Source organism: Cricetulus griseus, chromosome 6 (assembly GCF_003668045.3).
Source record: "Cricetulus griseus strain 17A/GY chromosome 6, alternate assembly CriGri-PICRH-1.0, whole genome shotgun sequence".
NCBI lineage: Eukaryota > Metazoa > Chordata > Mammalia > Rodentia > Cricetidae > Cricetulus > Cricetulus griseus.
The window spans coordinates 38,148,481-38,170,373 of NC_048599.1; the positions used below are offsets into that span (position 1 = coordinate 38,148,481).

The 21,893-nt window shown below is 38.6% G+C and overlaps 2 protein-coding genes across 6 annotated transcripts in view; one reads left to right on the forward strand and one right to left on the reverse strand.

Annotated features, from left to right (window-relative positions):
- Positions 1 to 21,893, reverse strand: part of Macrod2 (mono-ADP ribosylhydrolase 2) — a 1,968,760-nt gene that overhangs the window by 1,651,339 nt on the left and 295,528 nt on the right. The gene's annotated exons all lie outside the window — the stretch shown is intronic.
- Positions 2,678 to 15,859, forward strand: Flrt3 (fibronectin leucine rich transmembrane protein 3). Of its 5 annotated transcripts, XM_027421652.2 has the most exons (4): positions 2,678 to 2,919; positions 8,625 to 8,781; positions 10,780 to 10,965; positions 12,442 to 15,859. In XM_027421652.2, exon 4 carries the CDS (start codon positions 12,486 to 12,488, stop codon positions 14,433 to 14,435), a length of 1,950 nt encoding a protein of 649 aa, XP_027277453.1. In that variant the 5' UTR covers positions 2,678 to 2,919; positions 8,625 to 8,781; positions 10,780 to 10,965; positions 12,442 to 12,485; the 3' UTR covers positions 14,436 to 15,859. The 5 variants fall into 5 exon arrangements, with proteins under 5 accessions (XP_027277453.1, XP_027277451.1, XP_035302213.1 ...); XM_027421650.2 differs by lacking the exon at positions 8,625 to 8,781; XM_035446321.1 differs by lacking the exons at positions 2,678 to 2,919; positions 8,625 to 8,781 and adding an exon at positions 3,557 to 3,630.

A 21,893-nucleotide genomic window follows, 5' to 3' on the forward strand; every position in this document is an offset into this window, starting at 1 on the left:
ACCATGTTATTGGCCCTACCCTACCACCACTGAGTAATACTTCTTTTTACCACATGCCCAAATGCCTCCCCCCATCTTTGTAAGAGCAGCTATCACTTTGCTGGGCAGTTACTATGAGTCACGCTCTGAGCTAATAAACTCAGAAACATTAAGTGATTTGTCAATAGTCATGTGGCAAAGCCCAAGAGAGAGCTCAGATCAAGGGAAGACTCTGAAGCCCATATACTTAGACTCAGTGGCCCTCCGTACCACACACATACTTTGAGTCCTTCTTCCTGTGAGACTCCAGTCCCACCCTTCACATCACAAAAGCTGCTTAGTCTCCTCCTCCTCCAACTGGAGCAACTATCCCTTTCTAGTTAGTCTCCTTTGGAGTATATAGCAGGAAAGCAATCTGAAGTAACGCTTGGCATTTTAACCTTGCTAGAGATGTTACAGAAAGTAGTCAAGGGGGCACACATTAAAGTAAGTCCACTTGACACTAGCAGAATTTCAGGTGTCTGATAATAGAAGGAATTGGACCCCCACCCTACTCTGCACTCGCCCCAGAGTATATACATCTGGGGCCTGTGAGAGTGCTAAGCTTGAAGACTGGAGTTTGGACTCTGGCACTCACATGGTGGATGGAGAAAACTGATTCCTGTAAGTTACCTTCTGACCTCCACACTTAGATCATGATGTGTGTGTATTCTCCTAACCCCCACATACAAACAAATAAATGTAATTTAAATTTGAAAAAGAGTATATTTGTTTGTGAAAGGGAAGATGACAATGAAGGCAGGATAGATTACATTTTTGGCAATCTCTTGCATGCTGCTACATTTTAATTCACAGCTTGTGGGGGGCAGGATGCAGAAAACATAATTGGTATTCAATAAATTCTTGCTGCCGTTATTTCCCAAGAGATGAAACCAAAGCACAAAGCAGGTAATATGAGGTCACATGACAAATTGCAGCCTAGGGAATGCAAGCCCCAAAGCACCCAGCTCCCAGACCAGCCTGCTTTCCTTTAGATACCTATAACCCAAATTGCCCATTTATCTTTCATTTTTGTTGAAGGCTTTGAGGCAGCTGAATGGAGACAGAACTGATTAAATATGGATATAAGCCCACAGGAATTTGGTCAGGCAAAAATTTCCTTTTTAAATAGAATCAACTCTCATTTGAAAATGGCTTCTAGAAAGAACTATTTCAAGAAATAATTTAATCCAGGTGTTGATTTGCAGTAACTGAAAACAACCCACCTATTCCTAAGAGATTATCAGTTGGTTCAACTTTCTTTCCTCCAAAAAATGCAGCAGCCACCTTGGAGTTTAACCTGCACTACTTAAGACTTCTAAGAAACTGGCTTTTCAATAGATGTTAAAATGCTAAAAGTCTTACTTTCATTCAATGGGTCAGTCCCCAGAAGTCAGCAAAAGAGTGATCATAGAACAATAGGTGTCAGAACATCTCTTATCAGGGGTTCACTTCACCTTCCACTCTGATAGCCTCCATTCTTGGAGGAAAATTCAAAAGGTCAAACAGATGCCAAACACACGGATAAACTAAAGGCAGCTAATGAAGAGAAAATAACCACATACTCCTGAGACAGACAACTAGCCTTCAAAGATAAACAAAAAATTTCCTAGAAAGAACACAGTCAGAATCAAGCAAATAAAGACATTAAAGGAAATGGCCATTAGGGTAAATGCAGAAACAAGATCCTTCACTTAAATTCACTTCCTTAAGGGGAAGCTCACAAGTCCAAAGTAATTCCTAACTCAACAGTAGGAAACTGATGAAAAAGTTACACCTGGAAATCACAGTCTTAATATCCTGTTAATGAGGCAGAGAAATCGCAGTGTCTTGCAACTGTCAATATTTATTCATGTATCCAGATTAAAATAATTTAATCCCAGCAGAACCATCTCTAACAGATATTCTAGGATGATGATGTCTGTCTGAACCCATGCTCATGGCAGCAAGAAAAAAAAAATAAGAAAAAGATTCTACCTTTTTATTTTGGGGGAATCTCTTAAATGTAAGTTATATTATCGACTTGGTTCTAAAGTAGGGGTATGCAGTTAGGCACACTTGTAAGTGGTCTCTGTAGTAGTACATGAAACCTGCTTCATTATGTAAAAGTGCACATGAAAAGAAAAGCCTTCCTCCTTCCCAATAAGACTGCTTTCTTCAATATTTTTATCTTTCTCCTATTCCCATGTCCTTTCTCCTAAGTAAATCATATGTGAACCTGCTTTCGATTCATTTACCAAATAAATTTTGGTTGGGATTGCCATCGTCCATTCTCCACAGTTAGAACATGATTGTAATATAATGAAAACAATCTGACTTTCGTTAACGTATTTTCAATGCAGATGGCTTGGACACCAGACACCTGTTCCTCTGTTGTGATCTTACAAATAATCCTTCTCGCATGCTTGTGTATTTTTCTGAGTGTGCTACCACCACCTCGTAGTAGTAAACTTTAGGGAACGCTGAGAGTCTGAGGCGCTGCCTACAAACCAAATGGCATCTTGGCTTTGGCAAGCTGAACGGCTCATTTCGGCTTCTCTCACCCCCTCTAGCGTTGGCAAAGCTCATCTGTCTGATTATCCAGTTACCTCACTGAACAAGAGCTAGGCTAAGTCCTGCCCACCTATGACATCACCCCCTTCCTCAACCACTGCGAGGTGAAGCTTTAAACTTCAGACTTGGAGGTGGGCTGCGCGCAGTCAACTGGATGCTCTCGCGCGCAGTCCTCAGCACAGGAGTGATCTGAAGCAGGACGGGCTCAGGCTGCAGCTGCTGTGGCTTTGTGTGCCCTGGATGCCGCGCTCCGCAGACGGGGGAGGGTTTTTACTTCAACTCACAGGCAATGGAATTACAGCTGTAGCAGCAGGGTATAAAGGATTGCTTTTTTTTCTCGTCTTCCTGGTAAGTGTTTTTCATGCTTTTTCTTACCATTGTCCCAGAAACTTCGCTCGCTGTTACTCTCTAGAAAGAAAGGACTTGCTGGGTTCCATGAGGAATCCAAGTAGCCGCGTTTGCTCCGTCAGCAGGACAAGCAAAGATGTGCGTGCAAGGCAGCTAGGGAAAGTCTGCCTAAATAGCCAAATGTGAGAAGTTTCTTACAGCCTTATAGCATTAATGATGATGATGATGATGATGATGATAGCTCCCCTCTGTTTTCAAGCAATTGCTATTGACATGAAGCTTTACGGGAAACTGCAAGTTGGAAAGTTGAGTGTTTGAGATAGAATAAGAGGCAGATTTTTTTTTTTCTCGGCTACAAAAGCGAAAGGTCGCTAACTTGGTGTGTACTGTATGTGTGGTATGATCACCTATCGCTGTTTTCATAACTGTGAAAGAAAATCAATAATCCCTCAGCCCATGAGTACGCAGTCCATGAAAAGCATATATCTCGCTCACAGCCAGCGAGCTGCCCTGGGAGAACAAGACCCCTCTGTGGAGGATTAACAGCTACACCTAGATCTGAAAGCTTGCACTGCTTATCCTGCCACAGCTCCTTCAGGCATTTGAAGCTCGGGAATCTCAACTGGTAAATTCAACTCAGAGTCTCGGGCCAGGAGAACGCCAAAACCCATCGCTTGGGCAAGTGTAGAATGTGACTAGCATAGTAACTGGGTAAGTCCACTCAGAAAAACTAACAAAGATCACCCTGGAAGCCGGTGCTTGATGTATGCAGTGAGGGTAGCAGGGGAGGAAAGCCTGGCTGGGGTCATCGTCAAATGGCAAAGGCTGAGTGGCCATTCACTTGCAACTCGCAGTGGAAAAATCTTATATTGGAACAAATGCATGGAGACTACAAAGCTTCCAGAAGGTATTTAAATGTATCTTAAAAAAAAATAACTGTTTTTCAGTAAATTATGTCTGAAACAAAATGGTTGCATGAAGGTAAAGAGTGCAACAGGCCCGTCTTTTCTCAACATTGGGAGGGGGCTTATTTGTTTAGACTTAAAAGGAAATTAAAAAATGTTGGTGTTTTTCAATTACATAACTAAATGGTTTTTAATAGTTATTTTAATTGTTCTCAGTCAATCTATGCTTCAAAATGCACACATTGGTTATGTGATCAGGATGAAATACCATGATTAAAGCCATGAAAAGTGCTTCAGCTGTAGCGATTCCTTCATTCATCCTTAACTGCATAAGAATATCCTGACCAGCATAAACAGACAAGGAGGAACCTGCCCACTCTCAGGCTAGAATCACTTAAGCTTGACTCAGAGTGACAGGTGACTGACATCCATTTCTTTGGAAATGAGTAAAGAAATCAATCCTTTAAAAGTATCACAAAATATTATCACTACAAATATTAACGATCTTATTGTGTTATGACTATGCAAAGATTAGTTATATGACTTAGCTTCAAATATATGTGTATATGGATATGTGTAAATCTGTATATTTATTAGCCTAAAATGAAGAAAAGGTTTTAAAATTTCATTACATATATTTAGCTAAAAAAAATCAGTTTATTCTTTTAATAGAAAATTCCCAAAGGTCAGAAAAGATATTACCAAATGAATAAACATAATGAATTCATTAATAGGGTATTCCAATAGTAGCATTGATTTGTTATTAATTGGGCTTTTTGTTTCTCTGCACACCCTTTTAAAAAATTGATTCTGAATTGGTTCAAATGTCCAATTAAACAATTCCTGAATCTAATGTTTATGAGATAAATAATTGGGAAGTAAACAAAGTTTTTTTTCCAAAAATTAAAAAAAGATAACAAATAGAAAATTTGTCATAACTAAATGTGGCAGCTAATAGAAGCTATGTTTCTTTTGCTTTCAAGTGTTAATTAAGGAGTCTCCGATTCTATCAAAACTTTTCAGAGCTAAATGAAGCGGTGTGAAATAAATTTGGTTGAAATCTTGTGGCTGTCAGACTTTGTTAGAGAGCTATTAATTATCTTTACCCCAGTTTCTTCTCTGGCTATATTGCCCAATCAAATAGAAACTCCAATTATACTCAGCGTCTCCTGCCTAGGGACACAAGACCCTAATGAACAGTCAGTCTCTCCAGATGAAAAATACAATTATCAGCTTTAAACATGCAAGTGCAAGCAATGCAGATTTCCCCCTGTGCTTTTCTTGGCCACACATCCCAAGGCTTTTTCCTCTATCTTGATTATTTTGAACAGTTTTAAACCCAACAAATGTTAGTGGCTAAAGGTATGCCTATTTTAATAATATATGAATGTTTCTTGCATGTTAGTTATGATAGATCGATGTCCATATGGATATTAAAATAAATCTGGTCATCTAAAATATTTAGTTTAGAGTTGCCATTTCAGTTGGTCTCAACCCTCTTCCCTTTTAAAGGTGGGTGGGCTACATAACAAAGAACATGATTAATGGCAAAATCTAAAGCTAACTTAAAAATTCTGAATAAACCCTTTCTACATTCTCTTATTCATACCAATTCAGTAAAAGGCATTATAAATAGTTGTTTTGTGTCAAATGAAGATCACCATAAATAAGTCAAGGAGGGAAATCGGATTCGGTGAATTTTCAAAAGCCTTGATTCCTCCCCCTTCGCCCCTCCTTCCCCATCCCTCCCACCCCCACCTTTTGCCCCAGAGGCCTTCACAGTTCTTCTCAACGGGAGGCTTTGTAGTAATTAAACCAGGGAAAGACTGGCCAGCAGCAGCCAACATCTGACTTGCGGCTTCTGCAAGCAGTGTTCTGGTAGAGTGTACCACCCCCCAGCGGGCAAAACTCAACAGTAAATCTCTCAGCAATATCCGCGCTCAGAACGGCATTCTCTCTTCAGAGCAGAAAAGGGGATGTTTCTTGGCTTCTTCTAACATGCCACCGTTACAGGTTTTCCAAAAGTCACAAACCCATTTCCAACCAAGAGGTGGTTGGTTAGTAAACTGTTTTCTGGGAAAGGATCCTTCCTTTAAAAAACAAAACAAAACAGGGATATTCCTTTCACAAAGCACTTTCGAAATGCAGATCAACACTAAATTTGTCTAAACATTAGAATGATACAGAGTTTTGAAAGCCACCTTATATTGCAGAAGAGGGACCTTTCAGGAGTTAAGTTTTATCCATTAACAAGAATCCACAGAATAGATGTTAAGGAGAAAGGCACAAAATGTAATTTAATCAATTCGTTAACGTGCCTTTTGCTTTGCATAAGCATAATCTCTCTGCCACCCCAAAATTAAGTGTCAGGAATGTATGAACAGCTCTTCCCAGGTATTAGTCTACTCAAAGGAGGGGAGTAAGAAATTGCTTTCCCTTGATGAGACAATGACAGCTTTTGTTCTTTCGCTTCACATGCACAAGTTGCCGTGGCAACTTTGAAGAGAACACCCGCAGACCACATTTGGTTAAGCACCACTTTTTAAAGTGTGCCACTGGAGTATGGATTGATCCGCTTTATGTGTTGTTAGTTTCCTTCCTATTCATGCAGTTTAAATCAATAAGTACCTTACTCAGACATGAAGAAGCAATGCGTTTCCTGATTTTAGACAGTCTCACTAACCAGAACAGGGGCTTGTCACAAAGTTGACTCAAATAAATAGCTGTTGAACTAGTGCATGAAAATTTAAAGGCTAGACATGTGTAGCAGGTTGGCTGCACACACTGGAAGAAGAACTTTAGGTTTGCAGTGTCAGTATTTCTGGTGTAATACAGGCAGGCATCACTTTTCAGATGCACAAATGTCAGCACAAACTTAAAGCACACCCTGGGCCTCAAGCCCTGTGCCATTGAGCTCCAGTCTCAGTTGCTCCCTCCTTCATCCAGGCCTTAGGTCTCTAACTCATTTAGTCTGGTTTGAACATCATGAAAGGAAGAACTTGTGGCATGATAAAAGATAACACCCCATCTTTTTGTCTTAAAGATGCTTGATTTTCCCTTTACAAACAAACTAAATGAAGCAAAGGCAGAATTAAGATTCATTTGTAACAAACTCAGTGGGGAAATCTTTTTGCTTTGGAACTTTCTATCCTGTTTTCTATAAATGAAACAAAACCTGCTTCATGTCAGGGAAGAGACTGGACAAAACCAAGCATGAAAAGGCACACTTACTTCCCCGCCTCTCGGCAAACCCTGCAGACTTCTAACCCTCAGGAGGAGAGTTAGAGGTCCTTCCTCGGCTTGCCTGCATTAAACAAAGGAATTGGGACCTTCCTGAAATCTGATGATTGTGGAAAATGTAGCCACTAGACAGGATGCTTAGAAAGCATTTGCTGTCAGTCTTAACTACCCTGACAGAGTCCAGTTTTCCAGTTTCACCATGTATATGGTTCACGTGAAATACTGTTTTCTTGTTGCAGAGTCTTAACATTCACAGGTTGTTCATTAGGTGAGCAATTCTCACCTTCAGAAATAGACGCCTTCCTAACATGCTAGATGCTGCTCATGTGCATTCCAACTTAGCTAGAAACATCCACAAACATGAACAGATTTGCTTAAGCATATATTTTTCTTCAGTATGAATGCTTTACTTAAAATAATGCAACTAGCTTTGATTGCAGATCCTAAATACCATCTTATTTTTGAAATTAATATTTTAAAAAAGCTTCTGCCATTAAGAAATCATTCTGTGAGGCAAATCAATAAGACAGAACTCAAATCTCACAACGTTAACTTGACATCGACTCTCTTTAAGGTGTATTGATCAAACAAGTTAAATCAAAATCAACTTGAGTGAATGGTAGCAAACACAAGGTTTAGGAAGTTATTGTTACTGTCACATACCTTTACTTTAAGCTACATTATATCCTTAAAATCTAAGAAACACCTCCTCGTTCAAATTCTTTCTCCAGTAGAAGAAATCATGCAAACATATACATTGCATCAAGTTCTTGATCTTACTTGAATGTCAGTGTCTTATTGAGAAACAACTTATTCATATTTATTAGTTTTATAAAGTATCTCCAAAGAACAGCATCTTTTTCTATTTGTGTACTTTCTTTGATATATTTTGAAAATAAGTTAGAGACTTTAGATAGAATTAGGGTTATAAACAATTTAATTTTGAAAAAAACAATCAAAAGATGATTGTTAAAACTCTCCTTCACCAGTAAGGTGAAGGTGCTTTTCCTTTAGCTGAGGTTTATGTGTTACACACTTACTGCTTCCATTAAAAATAATTTTAGAATATATAACTAAGTATCAGAGCCCTGATTATATTTTTCACCAAGTTACCCCAGCAGCAATATTTTTCTAGGGCATCGATTACTTTCTGTTCAGAAGTGATGGCTTTTTTCAAGCCCATGCAGATAGAAGGCTCTGAAGCCAGTGTTGTGGAGCTGGCCACAGCATCCTTGCCAGCGCTGGTCATTTTGGTTTCCATCATTCACATTCTGCTACAAGGTCAATGACTGACTATGGGGTATCCAGCTCAAAAACTAACATGGGAGATCATTATGATAAAGAGATCATTATAACCTTAATTATACCAAAAATCCATATTTAGCACTACAGTATGAAATAAGAAGAGGGTATAAAATCATATAAAATGCAGTGAACCATAAGATGAACAGTTTTGACCTGAAAGCAGTAGGGACAGGTGAGAGGAGCTACATGCAGAATGTCCATTTGTAAGACTACCCTTTTCTAAGAAAACATTTGTTTTTATGCTTTTGCTTTTAGTTTTAATGAAATCTGGAGGGAAGTGAATGGCATTCTTCTCATTTAGCGAGGCTGAAGGTTTACTGTCAATTCACACTGTTTGCACTTTTGTATGAGAAGCTGATGTTGAGTTTGCATATCAAACACCAGTTATAAGAATTTCATAAGTGTAAAACAGGTAAAATGAATTAAGCCATGTTTTCACATTAATTTTTTTTTCATCTCTGGTTAAAAAAGTGAGAATCAATGCATATATTCTTAAAGCCCAGTTTGGTAAAATAGATGTGAGATTTTTTTTTCTATTCTTTTTTTCAAAGCAGCTACTGCAGCTATTTTATCCCCAGTTCTCATAAACATCACACTCTCGTTTGTCCTGACTCAGAACAAACAGCCATTTTCAAATCCCATTCAGTAGATTCATCATCTGACCTCTGAAGTATGCCTTGCCTTACCAATGCTCCTGGAACATAAGAACTACTTGATAATTGGTCATTTCACACAGGTCCTCACTTGTTATTTTCATAGTAGTTTTGAATTAATTTTTAATGCAAGCTAACTGAAGTGATTTTCTCCTTGACTTAAAATAACATTATTTTATATGTTGGATCATTTTCAAGGTTAGAAAATATTTATGGCAAAAGTAACTTTATAGTTTTAATTTTGGCAGCTTTGTTTTCCCACACTCACACACTTAGAAGGCAACATTTTATAAGCAAATACACTATTGAAATCTAGTGATGATGTGAAAAGCCCTCACATTAAACATAAACCATTTAAACTTTCCTCTGCGGGCACTTTGCTGTATTCAGGAGTCTGCTTTATCTATCTGTCAACTGCTATTTTAAGGTTGCTTCAATTAAAAAAAATGTATATTTGCCCTTTTCAAGTTTGTTTACTGTTTATATAATCTATGACAGCATAGTGTCTAGTGACAAACTAAAAGAAATAGGAATCTCGCAACAAAATATAGAAATGTGAATTGTGGCCTTGGTTAACATACACTCCCAGTAAATTCTGGAACAGATGCTATCCTTGTTGGATACCAGATAGTAACTGGCAGAGAAGTGAAATGATTCCTTTAGTCCTGAATCTCATGGTCAAATATTCCCATGTGCCCAAATGTTCTCTGTATGTAAGCAGGGGCTGAATGGGTGATCCTGAGTAACCCATGCTCATACTGCTCCCCTTTTCCAGCCCCTAAAATTCCTTATGAGTGTTCTGTCAGGAAAATGGGCAAAGCTGTCAACAGCTCAGTGACTGGTTGTTTTAATTAAGCCTAAAGTCCTTTTTCCAGAAATGAAATCTACACATTATATGGGCTGGCATGTTCATGTTTAAACCAAGAAAAGAGATGCCTTGGGTTGACCTTCTTCCTAAATGACCACTGTAAAGAGATGGAGCAAAACGATGACCTTCCTATTTAAAATATAGATTTTTTTTTGAAGTTCAGTGGTCTAAAAGAACTCTTTTTAAAAAAACCTAGTTAAAAATCCTAACTGTGACTTGAACGTCTATGCTCCCATATGAGCAAGAACACAAGTCTTAGAATTTGCAGCTACAGGGGAGTCCTGTTGTACCCTCAGTAGGAAGGTAAGGGTAGCCACATTCTTCAGCTGGAAAAATGGAAGCACGAAACTGAGCACCGAACAAATCAAAAGAAGAGCTCACTGCAATGCCTTCTTAACATTTTACATGGTAGATCGTCTGGTTTATAAAACCATATTCAGAAAGCACAGAGTAATCACAATGTTTTCATAAAAACCCTTCACCATATATTTTCTCCTGTCTTTGGCATGGTCTTCTTTTAAAACATTGTATACCGGGGCATCAGAAAGTGCACTTTAAGTCATTAGCCTGAATTTGAAATCCCTGAAAGGGTCTTATTGCTTCTTAAATGAAATTTTGCCCACTGTTTTTGAATCAGTATGACACTAAGAATCACTTAACAATGGGGAGTTATCAGTTGGATGACAATCTCATCTTTGGCTCCAACTTAATTTTCATGTGTTTAACTAAGTGGTAAACACAAACACAAAGAGGTCAGTCTACCACTTCCACCAGCTGTTATGATGAAAGATGTCTTGCTTAAAAGAAATAATTGATGTTAAACCACTAGAAAATTTTCTAGTACATTAATTTTCACTATTAATAATATTACTTTTTTTTTCTTTGACAGGTGTTTAGTCGTAGCCTATTTAAGGAAGAGAAATATAAACGAAATTTAGTGTGCTTCCTTCTCTTTCCATGAAGACTGTTTGCATTGTTTTCTTTGCTTCTTAAAAGAGACTCCACCCATCCCAGTAGAACGTGACTGAAACAGAATTTCTCAGAAGTAGAAGAAGAAATAGCTATTTCACAGCAGGTAATCACACATCAGGATGTAGCTACTGTACAGAGTTTATACTTGGATAATCCTGGATGGGAATAAAGGTAGGGGGTAAACCACCTGGAAAACCCATTACTACACAGGTCTTAGCATCATGAATGGCTTTCTTCATGAGGATCTGAAGTTACTATCTCTGACCACATTGCACAGAAGAGCCAATAAGAATTTCAAAGAGGGCAGTTTCCACTGAGGGACTTAAGCAACACAAAGGAGCCACCACACTGAAACTATCAGAGAGAGAGAAAAAAAAAATTAGGAAGCCATGTATCCTACATAGTAACCGGAAGCTGAATTGTTTCTGGCCCCCACATTAATGAGCTTGCTGAACCATGCTGAACCACAGCTGGAATGTTCATTGGCAGCAGCAAGCCTGACCTGGAGGTGTGTGCGGCATAGGATTACTTGAATAAACAGTGAAGAACATTTCCAAGGACTAAAGAGTTTTAAGGTCCCAGCCCCTCACCAAGAAAATAACATAAGTGCATTGGACTGTCACCCATGTAAAATTATTTAACGTCGTTCAATAAGGTAGGAAAAAAATCAAGCCATTTTATTTTCATGCCTAAAATTATAAAGGCTGATTAATACCTAGAATTGGAGAAGGGAACAACACAGATAAATCAGATAAATCTATAATTCTCCAGCCCATGCAGAAACTTGAAACATTCTAGCTTAGAATTTAAAGACAGATGAATGCACTGTTCAAACATGTTGAGACTGAAAATAACAAAAACTGGATTAAGTTATTAAACCATACAGTATGAAATGTAACAAAATAGGCACTGAAAAAAAAAAGGTAAGCAGGAAATGGAATTTTCCATTTATACCAATTCGACATAAGTTGTACAATTCTTTCCAGAAATACCTTCTAAACAATATTTAATATTAATATTAAAAACTATTAATAACTATTAAAAGCTATTAATAACCAAAGCAAATGCTTGGCTTTACTGAGATGAAAGAACTCAAGATGTGTGTAGCTTATTATTCCTAAAGAAAAAAAGCACAGGTAGTTTTCATTACACATTTTTATACTTTTATGGTCATTTGCCAAAGGAGGTAGAAAACTGGCATATATATCATATTTAGTTATAACAAATTATATTCTTCTAAGTCAGTTTCTATGAATATTAAAAAGTTAGAAATTTGATAATCTTCATGATTAGCTGAATCTGTTATAAATTATAATTTAAAACATCTTTGATTATTTAATTATACTTAACATTTTAAATAAAATGGATTTAAACATGCTGGTTGTAAATTTATATTCTAGCAACACTCAAGATAATAAAATTATTTGAGTATGTTTGTAGATAGCAATGAATTCCTAGCATGCTCCTCTCTAAAAATTAAAATCCTGACATTTGCTATAGATGATTTTATTTCCACGTCTGTATTTCCACTTAAGTATTCTGGCCTAATTATTTTCTATTAATTATTACTCTGTTGTAGTAATATTGAAGCTACCTGCTATAAAGACCTCAACACTGCTGACCATGATCAGTCCAGTCTGGAGCCTTTTCCTCATCGGGACTAAAATTGGGCTGTTCTTCCAAATGGCACCTCTGTCAGTTATGGCTAAATCCTGTCCATCTGTGTGTCGCTGTGACGCAGGTTTCATTTACTGTAACGATCGCTCTCTGACATCCATTCCAATGGGAATTCCAGAGGATGCTACAACACTCTACCTTCAGAACAACCAAATAAACAATGTTGGGATTCCTTCAGATTTGAAAAACTTACTGAAAGTACAAAGAATATACCTATACCACAACAGTTTGGATGAATTTCCTACCAACCTTCCAAAGTATGTGAAAGAGTTACATTTGCAAGAGAATAACATAAGAACTATCACGTATGATTCACTTTCGAAAATTCCGTATCTGGAAGAGTTACACTTGGATGATAACTCAGTGTCCGCTGTTAGCATCGAAGAGGGAGCCTTTCGAGACAGCAACTATCTGCGACTGCTTTTTCTGTCCCGCAACCACCTTAGCACAATTCCCGGGGGCTTGCCCAGGACTATAGAAGAGTTACGCCTGGATGACAATCGCATATCAACTATCTCTTCACCATCACTTCATGGTCTCACAAGCCTGAAACGCTTGGTTTTAGATGGAAACTTATTGAACAACCACGGTTTGGGTGACAAAGTTTTCTTCAACCTAGTAAACTTAACAGAACTGTCCCTGGTGCGGAATTCCTTGACAGCCGCACCAGTGAACCTCCCAGGCACAAGCCTGAGGAAGCTTTACCTTCAAGACAACCACATCAACCGGGTACCCCCGAATGCTTTTTCTTATTTAAGGCAGCTGTATAGACTCGATATGTCCAATAATAACCTAAGCAATTTACCTCAGGGTATCTTTGATGATTTGGACAATATAACCCAACTGATACTTCGCAACAACCCCTGGTATTGCGGGTGCAAGATGAAATGGGTACGAGACTGGCTACAGTCACTACCTGTGAAGGTCAACGTGCGTGGGCTCATGTGCCAAGCCCCAGAAAAGGTTCGTGGGATGGCTATCAAGGACCTCAGTGCCGAGCTGTTTGATTGTAAGGACAGTGGGATTGTGAGCACCATTCAGATAACCACAGCAATACCTAACACAGCATATCCTGTTCAAGGACAGTGGCCAGCTCCTGTGACCAAACAACCAGATATTAAAAACCCCAAGCTCATTAAGGATCAGAGAACTACAAGCAGCCCGTCACGAAAAACCATTTTAATTACTGTGAAGTCTGTCACCTCTGACACAATTCATATCTCCTGGAGACTTGCTCTGCCTATGACTGCTCTAAGACTCAGCTGGCTTAAACTGGGCCACAGCCCAGCATTTGGATCTATAACAGAAACAATAGTAACAGGAGAGCGCAGTGAATACTTGGTCACAGCCCTAGAACCTGATTCACCCTATAGAGTATGCATGGTTCCCATGGAAACCAGTAACCTTTACCTGTTTGATGAAACTCCTGTTTGTATTGAGACTGAAACTGCCCCCCTTCGAATGTACAACCCCACAACCACCCTCAATCGAGAGCAAGAGAAAGAACCTTACAAAAATCCGAATTTACCTTTGGCGGCCATCATTGGTGGGGCTGTGGCTCTGGTGACCATTGCCCTCCTTGCTTTGGTGTGTTGGTATGTGCATAGGAATGGGTCACTGTTCTCCCGGAACTGTGCATACAGCAAAGGGAGGAGAAGAAAGGACGACTATGCCGAAGCTGGCACTAAGAAGGACAACTCCATCCTGGAAATCAGGGAAACTTCTTTTCAGATGCTACCCATAAGCAATGAACCCATCTCCAAGGAGGAGTTTGTAATACACACCATATTTCCTCCGAATGGGATGAATCTGTACAAAAACAACCACAGTGAGAGCAGTAGTAACCGAAGCTACAGAGACAGTGGGATTCCAGACTCAGACCACTCACACTCATGATGCAGGCGGTTCCATGCCAGACTGCTTCGGGGTTTTTAAACCTAAGAAAGGTGATGGTGGGAACTCTCTGTTCTACTGCAAAACACTGGAAAAAGAGACTGAGAAAAGCAATGTACTGTACATTTGCCATATAATTTATATTTAAGAACTTTTTATTAAAAGTTTCAGATTTCAGGTTGCTGCTGCGGTTGATGTAGTGGAGATGCCTGAACACAATTCTATATTTTAGTATTTTTTAGTAATTTGTACTGTATTTTCCTTGCAGATATTGAAGTTATAAACCATTTACTTTGTGTTCTACTGAGTAAGATGACTTGTTGACTGTGAAAGTGAATTTTCTTGCTGTGTTGAACAATCAGGACTGCGTTCACATGAGATCCTTGTAGTATAAGCACAGGCCGTTTTTCACTTTGGTAAATACAATGTAAAAAAAAAAAAAAGAAACCTGGCTGAATGAGAAAATAAATTTCAAAAACTAGTTATGAAATAATGTTCCAATGATTAAATTTGTATTATCTCAGTGGTATTCAATAAATCAAAATATGTGACATAATGGGCAATATCAAACTTGCTGCACATCTCATTTTACCCTAGGCAAATTAAATATCAATAGGAAAGTTAAGCATGTTTTCTGAACTGACTACCGCAGCTGGCACAGAAACAACGTGAACCCCAGCTGTTAAAGGCATTGTCAGCAGAGCTTGAGGAGTTAAAGGACTTCACTAGGACAATGGTAAATCTGCAGGGGGGCGGGGGGATGCGTACTTACAAAAACCATGACAACTTAGACTTGTGTAGTGTAATGAATACATATACTAGAACTTCATCTTGGTTTTGCCTGTACCATCCAGACTCTTGAAAAATGAATCCTAAACACAGAATTGTTTTTATTACAGAGGATGTTTAAGCAAAATTGTCTGCTTAGTTAAGAAGGTAGTGAATCCATCAGCAATTCCTCTCAGTGATCCAGAGAAACTAGTACTTTAAGTAAGTGAGAATTTCAAAGAAAAATAAACACTAGAAATCAAATTTAGATCTGGCTTATATGAGATGCTTTAACACTGTACATAAATATTCAATTTATTTTCACAATGGTAGAGAATACTGCCCATTACTGTCACAGTTTTCCAGATATTACATAATGGACTTGTAATGTAACATTTCTTTACAGCTTCCTACTGAATTGTGAGCTATAACTTGTTTAAAAACCATACCACTTTTTGTTGCCATGAATTTTTTTTCAACAACAACAACAACAAAAAAACCAAAGTGCATTGTACGCCCTTTGGCCAGTCTTGTATGTGCCTTGATCAAATGCTACATGTATTCAGCTTTTGAAACTCGACAAATTTTTCATACTTCCTTAAATATGAAAAATTATGGTCTTATTGCTGAATAAAACTTAAGAAAAACACAGAAAATAATTGTGCTTGTTTTGGGGACTATGTTACTATCACAAAAATAAGGAAATTGCCAGCACATTAGTCCTAAATACCTCCATGTATTTTTCTAGGCATAAAAATAAAAGTTGAGTACAAATAAAAGAAATAGCAGGATTTTACTTCAAAGAGTCAGTGTTTTGTGAATAAATATACTTTTTTGGTTCCATTATACACTCAATTGATGAAGAACTTAGGAGTGGTTCTGGTGCCTTTTTCCTTTGTGAGCACTGTTGCCATTGTCTGGCTGATATTTTTTTAAGATGGTCTTGCAAGAGCTGATTTGTCTTTTAAATTTCCTTTTGAGAGAGTGAGTTGGCATCAAAAGATCTGAGATTTGCTATCTACCCCTTAATAGGCATATTGTCAAACCTTGTGGCTCACCTCTGTCGATACGTATAGAGTATCAAAACAGACACAGGGATGCTATGCGATTCAGAAGAGCCTGTGTGATGAGCACTCACAGACTCCAGCACAGCTTTCATTTCTACTGCTCTGGGCAAGGAAATCTACAGTATTCCCAGAGGTTTGCTAGACACCACTGCTCCCTGCTGATCTATGAACAACTCGGAAACCTTACATCTTATTTACTTGACATCATCAAAATGTTACCCAACAACTTATCTTTTGACTTCCTGATATAGAGGATGTTCATTTTCTATGAGTGACTGAAAAGTGCATTTAATACTAACTATGGGGAACATTTTCTGAAGGAAGTTTGACTTAGCTACTCAAAGTTTTGAGGGGTTCAACTACAATTCTGCTAAAGTCAGAGAAAGAGTTATGAAGCTTATGAAGTCCCAATAAACTTATGGCTTATAAAAAGTGAAAAATGTATTATATCAACTATTTTCCAATTAGTAAAACTTGGATAAGCACAGAAAATTTTGTGTATATTTTAGTATACCCCTCTTTATTATTTCATCTAAAATAAATCCAAACATGTTCTATATAAAAAATACACAGCACCAAGTAGATAAAAGCTTACTATTCACTTAGCTTCAGCCTCTGTCTTCAAAGGCAAGAGATTAACAAAGTATACATGTACTTTTAAATGCCCTGTACAAAATGTTCACCCCATTTTTTGCTAGTAAAACTAGGTTCAGAGTCAAGTACTAGTAAAATAATAGGAACAAAGGAACAAAATAATTTCAATCCTGAATATATAGACTATATAGATTTACTAAGAATACAATTTAGAGAGCTAGAAAAAATAAAGAAAAAAATCACTCCCTTGTCAAATATTTGCCAAAAAAATCAGAAATTGCTGCTAGATTCAGTAACTTATAACTGCATGAAATTACTGTACTAACTCTTGCTCCCCACTAAACACAACACTGCCTGTCAGTGGGTTGACTTAAAAGTATTCCCCTGAGTCAGGGGAACTAGTAAAAAACAATGCTCTCCTAAACACAGTTTCTGACTGAAGCACATTTTATGGCTTCATGCAGCAGGACAGCTCTATGAGGAATCTCTATAGGTCTGTTGATACTCTAAAGTCCCTTAGAGGGTGGGTGTTGAAGGAACCCCTTCATTGGTGAATTATTTTAATATGAGCTCATCTGTTGCTGAAAACAATAGTGATATTCAACATTCCTTTCTCCTAATTAGCATGATCAGCAAATTTTAATTTAGCACAATCTTGAAATTATAACTACTGTACCTTTTGGCTGGAGATTTATGGTTCAATTAGACAAAAGAAAAGGTAATTCATGCTTGACCATTTTAAGAATGTAAAAGTATTCTACAACCTAATGCCTTTCATTGAGTGGCTTCTATATTATGAACAAAGACTAATATGTGCTGCTCATAGCTTAAAAAGCACATAATGTAAAAGGAGTTTATTATTTCTTCAAAATAGAAAGAATAGCAATTACATATTTTGAATAGATCAGACAAGGCCTCATGAAGAAGGTAGGGCTGGGGATTGAAGGAATGTAACAAGAAAGGAAGAAAAGCAGACATTTGCGGTGGAAGGAAAGTAATGAACAAAATCACAGAGACGAAATAGTCAAGAGCCTTGAACCCTTGCATGGGTCAAAATCAAGCGGGAATGATTTTATTAAGACAACCATGCCTCAGGGCAGACTGACTGAATTAAGATCTCCCAAGCGAAGGCAGTGTGGGCGAGGACTGCAGTCACTGATTTAGGACATATTTGGAGAAAAGCTAACAGTGTAGAGAAAATACACTCTGTGAAGGAGGTCAACGGAAAGTTTGGACTTTGGTTTTGTTGTTGCTTTCTGATTACTGGGTGGTTATTTTATTATGCCAGGCTTCGTAGGGTGTTGAATTCCAAGTTATGCCATATGCTGTGATAGTTTGGGTCCATGGTTATTAAACAAGCATGTAAAAAGCCAATGCAGTTTAAGAACATTTGGTGAAGATAGAGGATATTGTAGGTGAGTGGGGGAAAACTAGGAGCAGACACATTGGTACAACATGTTGGAGCAGGGTGAAAATAGAGGTCGAATAAGAAAGACTGCAGAGTACAATGACAGAGTGTTTGGCACAAGTCAGTAAAATGTTGGTAAGAAAATTCAGGAAGATGGAAGACAATCTTGGTGATGAGATTTTCAGGACTTTTGTGTCTGTTGTTCTTGAATGGTTGATTAGGCACAGTACAGGTTTGTCTTCTGATTATTAATATTGTTCTCTTTAACCCTCAAGAGCAGCTAGGTTGATCAATAAAAATCACCGTAAGTTCCAAGTATTTTTATGCCAGTGCTTTGGTAATCTCTGTAAGAGGTAAGACAATAAGGTCCAGAGACAAATGATCAGCATTGGGAAAGTGAGTCTATTTAATAACAGGTTGCTACTGAAGTAGAGAGGGTAGATGAGATAGATAGTCCACAGGAAGACAGCAGAGATGTAAGAGGTGAGTCAAAGAAACATCTCCTCTTCTGTAAGGATAGAAAAGAGAACATAATTAAACCAAGCAGTAAACAAAAGAAAAAAGGGAATCTAGGAAGGTGGCTCCATAGCTAAGAATACTTATTTTGCAGGCATGAGGACCTGAGTTCAGATCTCTAGCACCCATGTAAAAAGCTTGGCATGGATACATGTACCTGTGACCGAAGCACTGGGATAGAGACTCATAAATTTCAGATCCCAGAGGTCCCTTACTAACCAGACTAGTCACAGCAACAAGCTTCTGTTTCAGTGAGAGGCCCTGCTTAATTAAAGGAACAAGGCTGAATGGATACGATATGGAGGAAGACAACTGACACCTTCCTCCAGCCTCCACATCCAAGTACACAGGGGCAAGCACCTGAACATTCACTAGCATGCACAACACACACATAAAACACAAGTCACACAGTTTCTCTCTCTCTCTCTCTCTCTCTCTCTCTCTCTCTCTCTCTCTCTCTCTCTCTCTCTCTCTCTCTCTCTCTCTCTCTCTCTCTCTCTCTCTCTCTCTCACACACACACACACACACACACACACACACACACACACACACACGAGAAAGAAAGAAGGGAAGGGGAAAAGAAAGAAAGGTTACAGGAGAGGAAAATAAGCATGGGAAGATAACCTAAAGCCTAGGAACTAGAATTATTTTAAAGAGGATGTAAATAGTGTAACTATGACAACAGGATATTAGAAGAGACTACCAAATATGGGGAAAGCCTGCCCCTCCCCCCAAATACCAAAGCAATATTTGCAAAGTAATAGTTCAGAGGCCTCTGGGGTATTAACAAGTTAATGAGAGATGAAGAAAATAAAACAATAATTAAAATAATTCTAAATAGGAAAGTGAAGGGGTTTTGGTAGGTCAGTGGGAGGGCAAGGTGGATTTTTCTTTCTTTAAACGGAATCAAATGTAAGTAAAGAGATTTGTTGAGCTTAGGAAGCGGGAACAGAGATGCAGAGATAAGAATTTACAGTGAGTACAAGTGAGTAGAAAAGAAAATGGAGAAGTTCAAGAGATGGGACCCAAGTTATGGATGTGACTTAGATCAGGGTACAAGGTCATGATGGAGAAAGTGCAGTCTGGGGAAGAGTCTGGGAAGGACCAAGTCAATCATTCAGAGTAATGAGAAGCTTCAGTATAATGGCAAGGTTTGGAAGGCTCAGTGTGAAGATGAGGATATGTCCCAAAGATAAAGAGAATGGAGAAGGTGATAGAATTAGGTAAGGCATGGATGTCAAAAGAACAAACGATGACAAAAACAGACTATTCAAGATTCTGGAAAAACTCTTTAACACCCGCTGTCTACATTCTACACTCCAACTCTAACCCTCTGGTGTCATTACACAGCAGTGAGAGATGCTGCAGATAACAGAGAAGGTGTTATCCTCAGGGAAGAGATGTCAATTAGTCAAGGCCGGGAAAGAATGTTAAGAAAAATTTCAGTCACCTGGGAAACTAGATGTGCCCCACCACCACCCTGCCCCAACAAAAGAAAGATTGACACGAACCTAGCGGAAGCAGGCAGGAGAAAGGCTAGACATGAACCAAGGAGAGCTGAGCTGGGCACAGTGTCTGCGGCTGGGGATCAGTTACAAAGGAATCAGCAGACTCCTGAATAGCATGTGCGTTCCCGACAGAGGACTCAAATAAGAAAGCTGATCTCGCTCTATTTTGTGAACATCAGAACAGAATTAAATCCAATTTCTTTCCAAACTCCACACAGAAGTATTTCTACCCACAAAAACTTACACGGGCTTTCCCACAAGTGTCATGGGACTCTGGCTGAAGGTATACACAAATCACATATGTGCTTCCATTCCCTACTTTTACATTATACAGGCACAACGAGATTAGAAATAAACTTTAGGGCTCCCTAGAAAGCTTTCTTTATTTCATTTTCTTTTCTTCTTCTCCCCACCCCCCTCCTTACCCACTCCCCCATTAGAGGCTTCAGAAGGAAGCAGGCAGCCACAGGGGTGTGGAAAAAGGGGATAATAGGATTTTACAGCATGATTGTGTGCACACACAAAAGCAGTATTTGGTTTTTCAATGCCAGTTGGCTAGAGCGGGGGGGGGGGGGGGACTGTCTAGACAATTACTACCCAAAGTAATTACCCTTTTGAATGTACACTGGGGCTTGGGCAATTTTGACACTGCAAAGCTGAAGCCAGTTCATATCACTGATGCAACTTGTCATTTTTCTATCCTTGAAGTGGGAATAAGTGTTAAAATATACATCTAGGAAAGTCTGGGCAAAACAAAAGCCTAGCAAAGGTCTCTTATTAAAGCATGTTTTTATAGGTCTTAGTGATATCTTATACATAGATTGGGCACAAGCATTGTCTGATCATGTTTCTGCTGATGAGGACAGTACTTTTGTTAAGAATTCTGCCAGCTATATTTTAATACCTTTTAATTCACAATAAATCTACACAAGATTTTTTTGTGCTGGTTTTTCAGATGAGCAAACTCAGGCTTTAAAACATTTCAAAAATGTGTATCCATTCAACATTAAGGGGCATGCACCAAGTACCTCCTCAATAACTGTGTCTAGGGTTGGGTATACAAAACAAAACAGATATAGATGTTCTGGGGAGAGGGCAGAAATTCATATAGTAAGCAAAAACCAAATGCATATAAAGTGAAAGTGTGTGGAAAGTGCTTTGGAAATGCTAGGAGTGAATGTGACTGGAGAATCTACATTGTGTACTTAAGGGAAAACCTAAGGAGAGAGAGAGAGAGAGAGAGAGAGAGAGAGAGAGAGAGAGAGAGAGAGAGAGAGAGGAGTCAGCCATGTGAATAGGATGTAAATAGCATTCTGAGCACAGGAAACAGATTTTTAAAATGTCATGTAGGGAATCAACTTAGAGTATTTAATGATTGGAAGAATTTCAGAGTGCTTCACGCTCAGTAAGTAAAACAGGAGACCAGCAAAGAAGAGGGAGGAAAGAGGTGGGACCTCATTCTGGTGTAAATGAAATCCTCTGAGGATTTGACAAGGCAGGGCACAAGGGAAAGGAGGAGGAGGAGGAGGAGGAGGAGGAGGAGGGGGAGGAGGAGGAGAGGAAAGGAAGAGAAGAACAGGGAAGAAAGAAGGGGGAGGG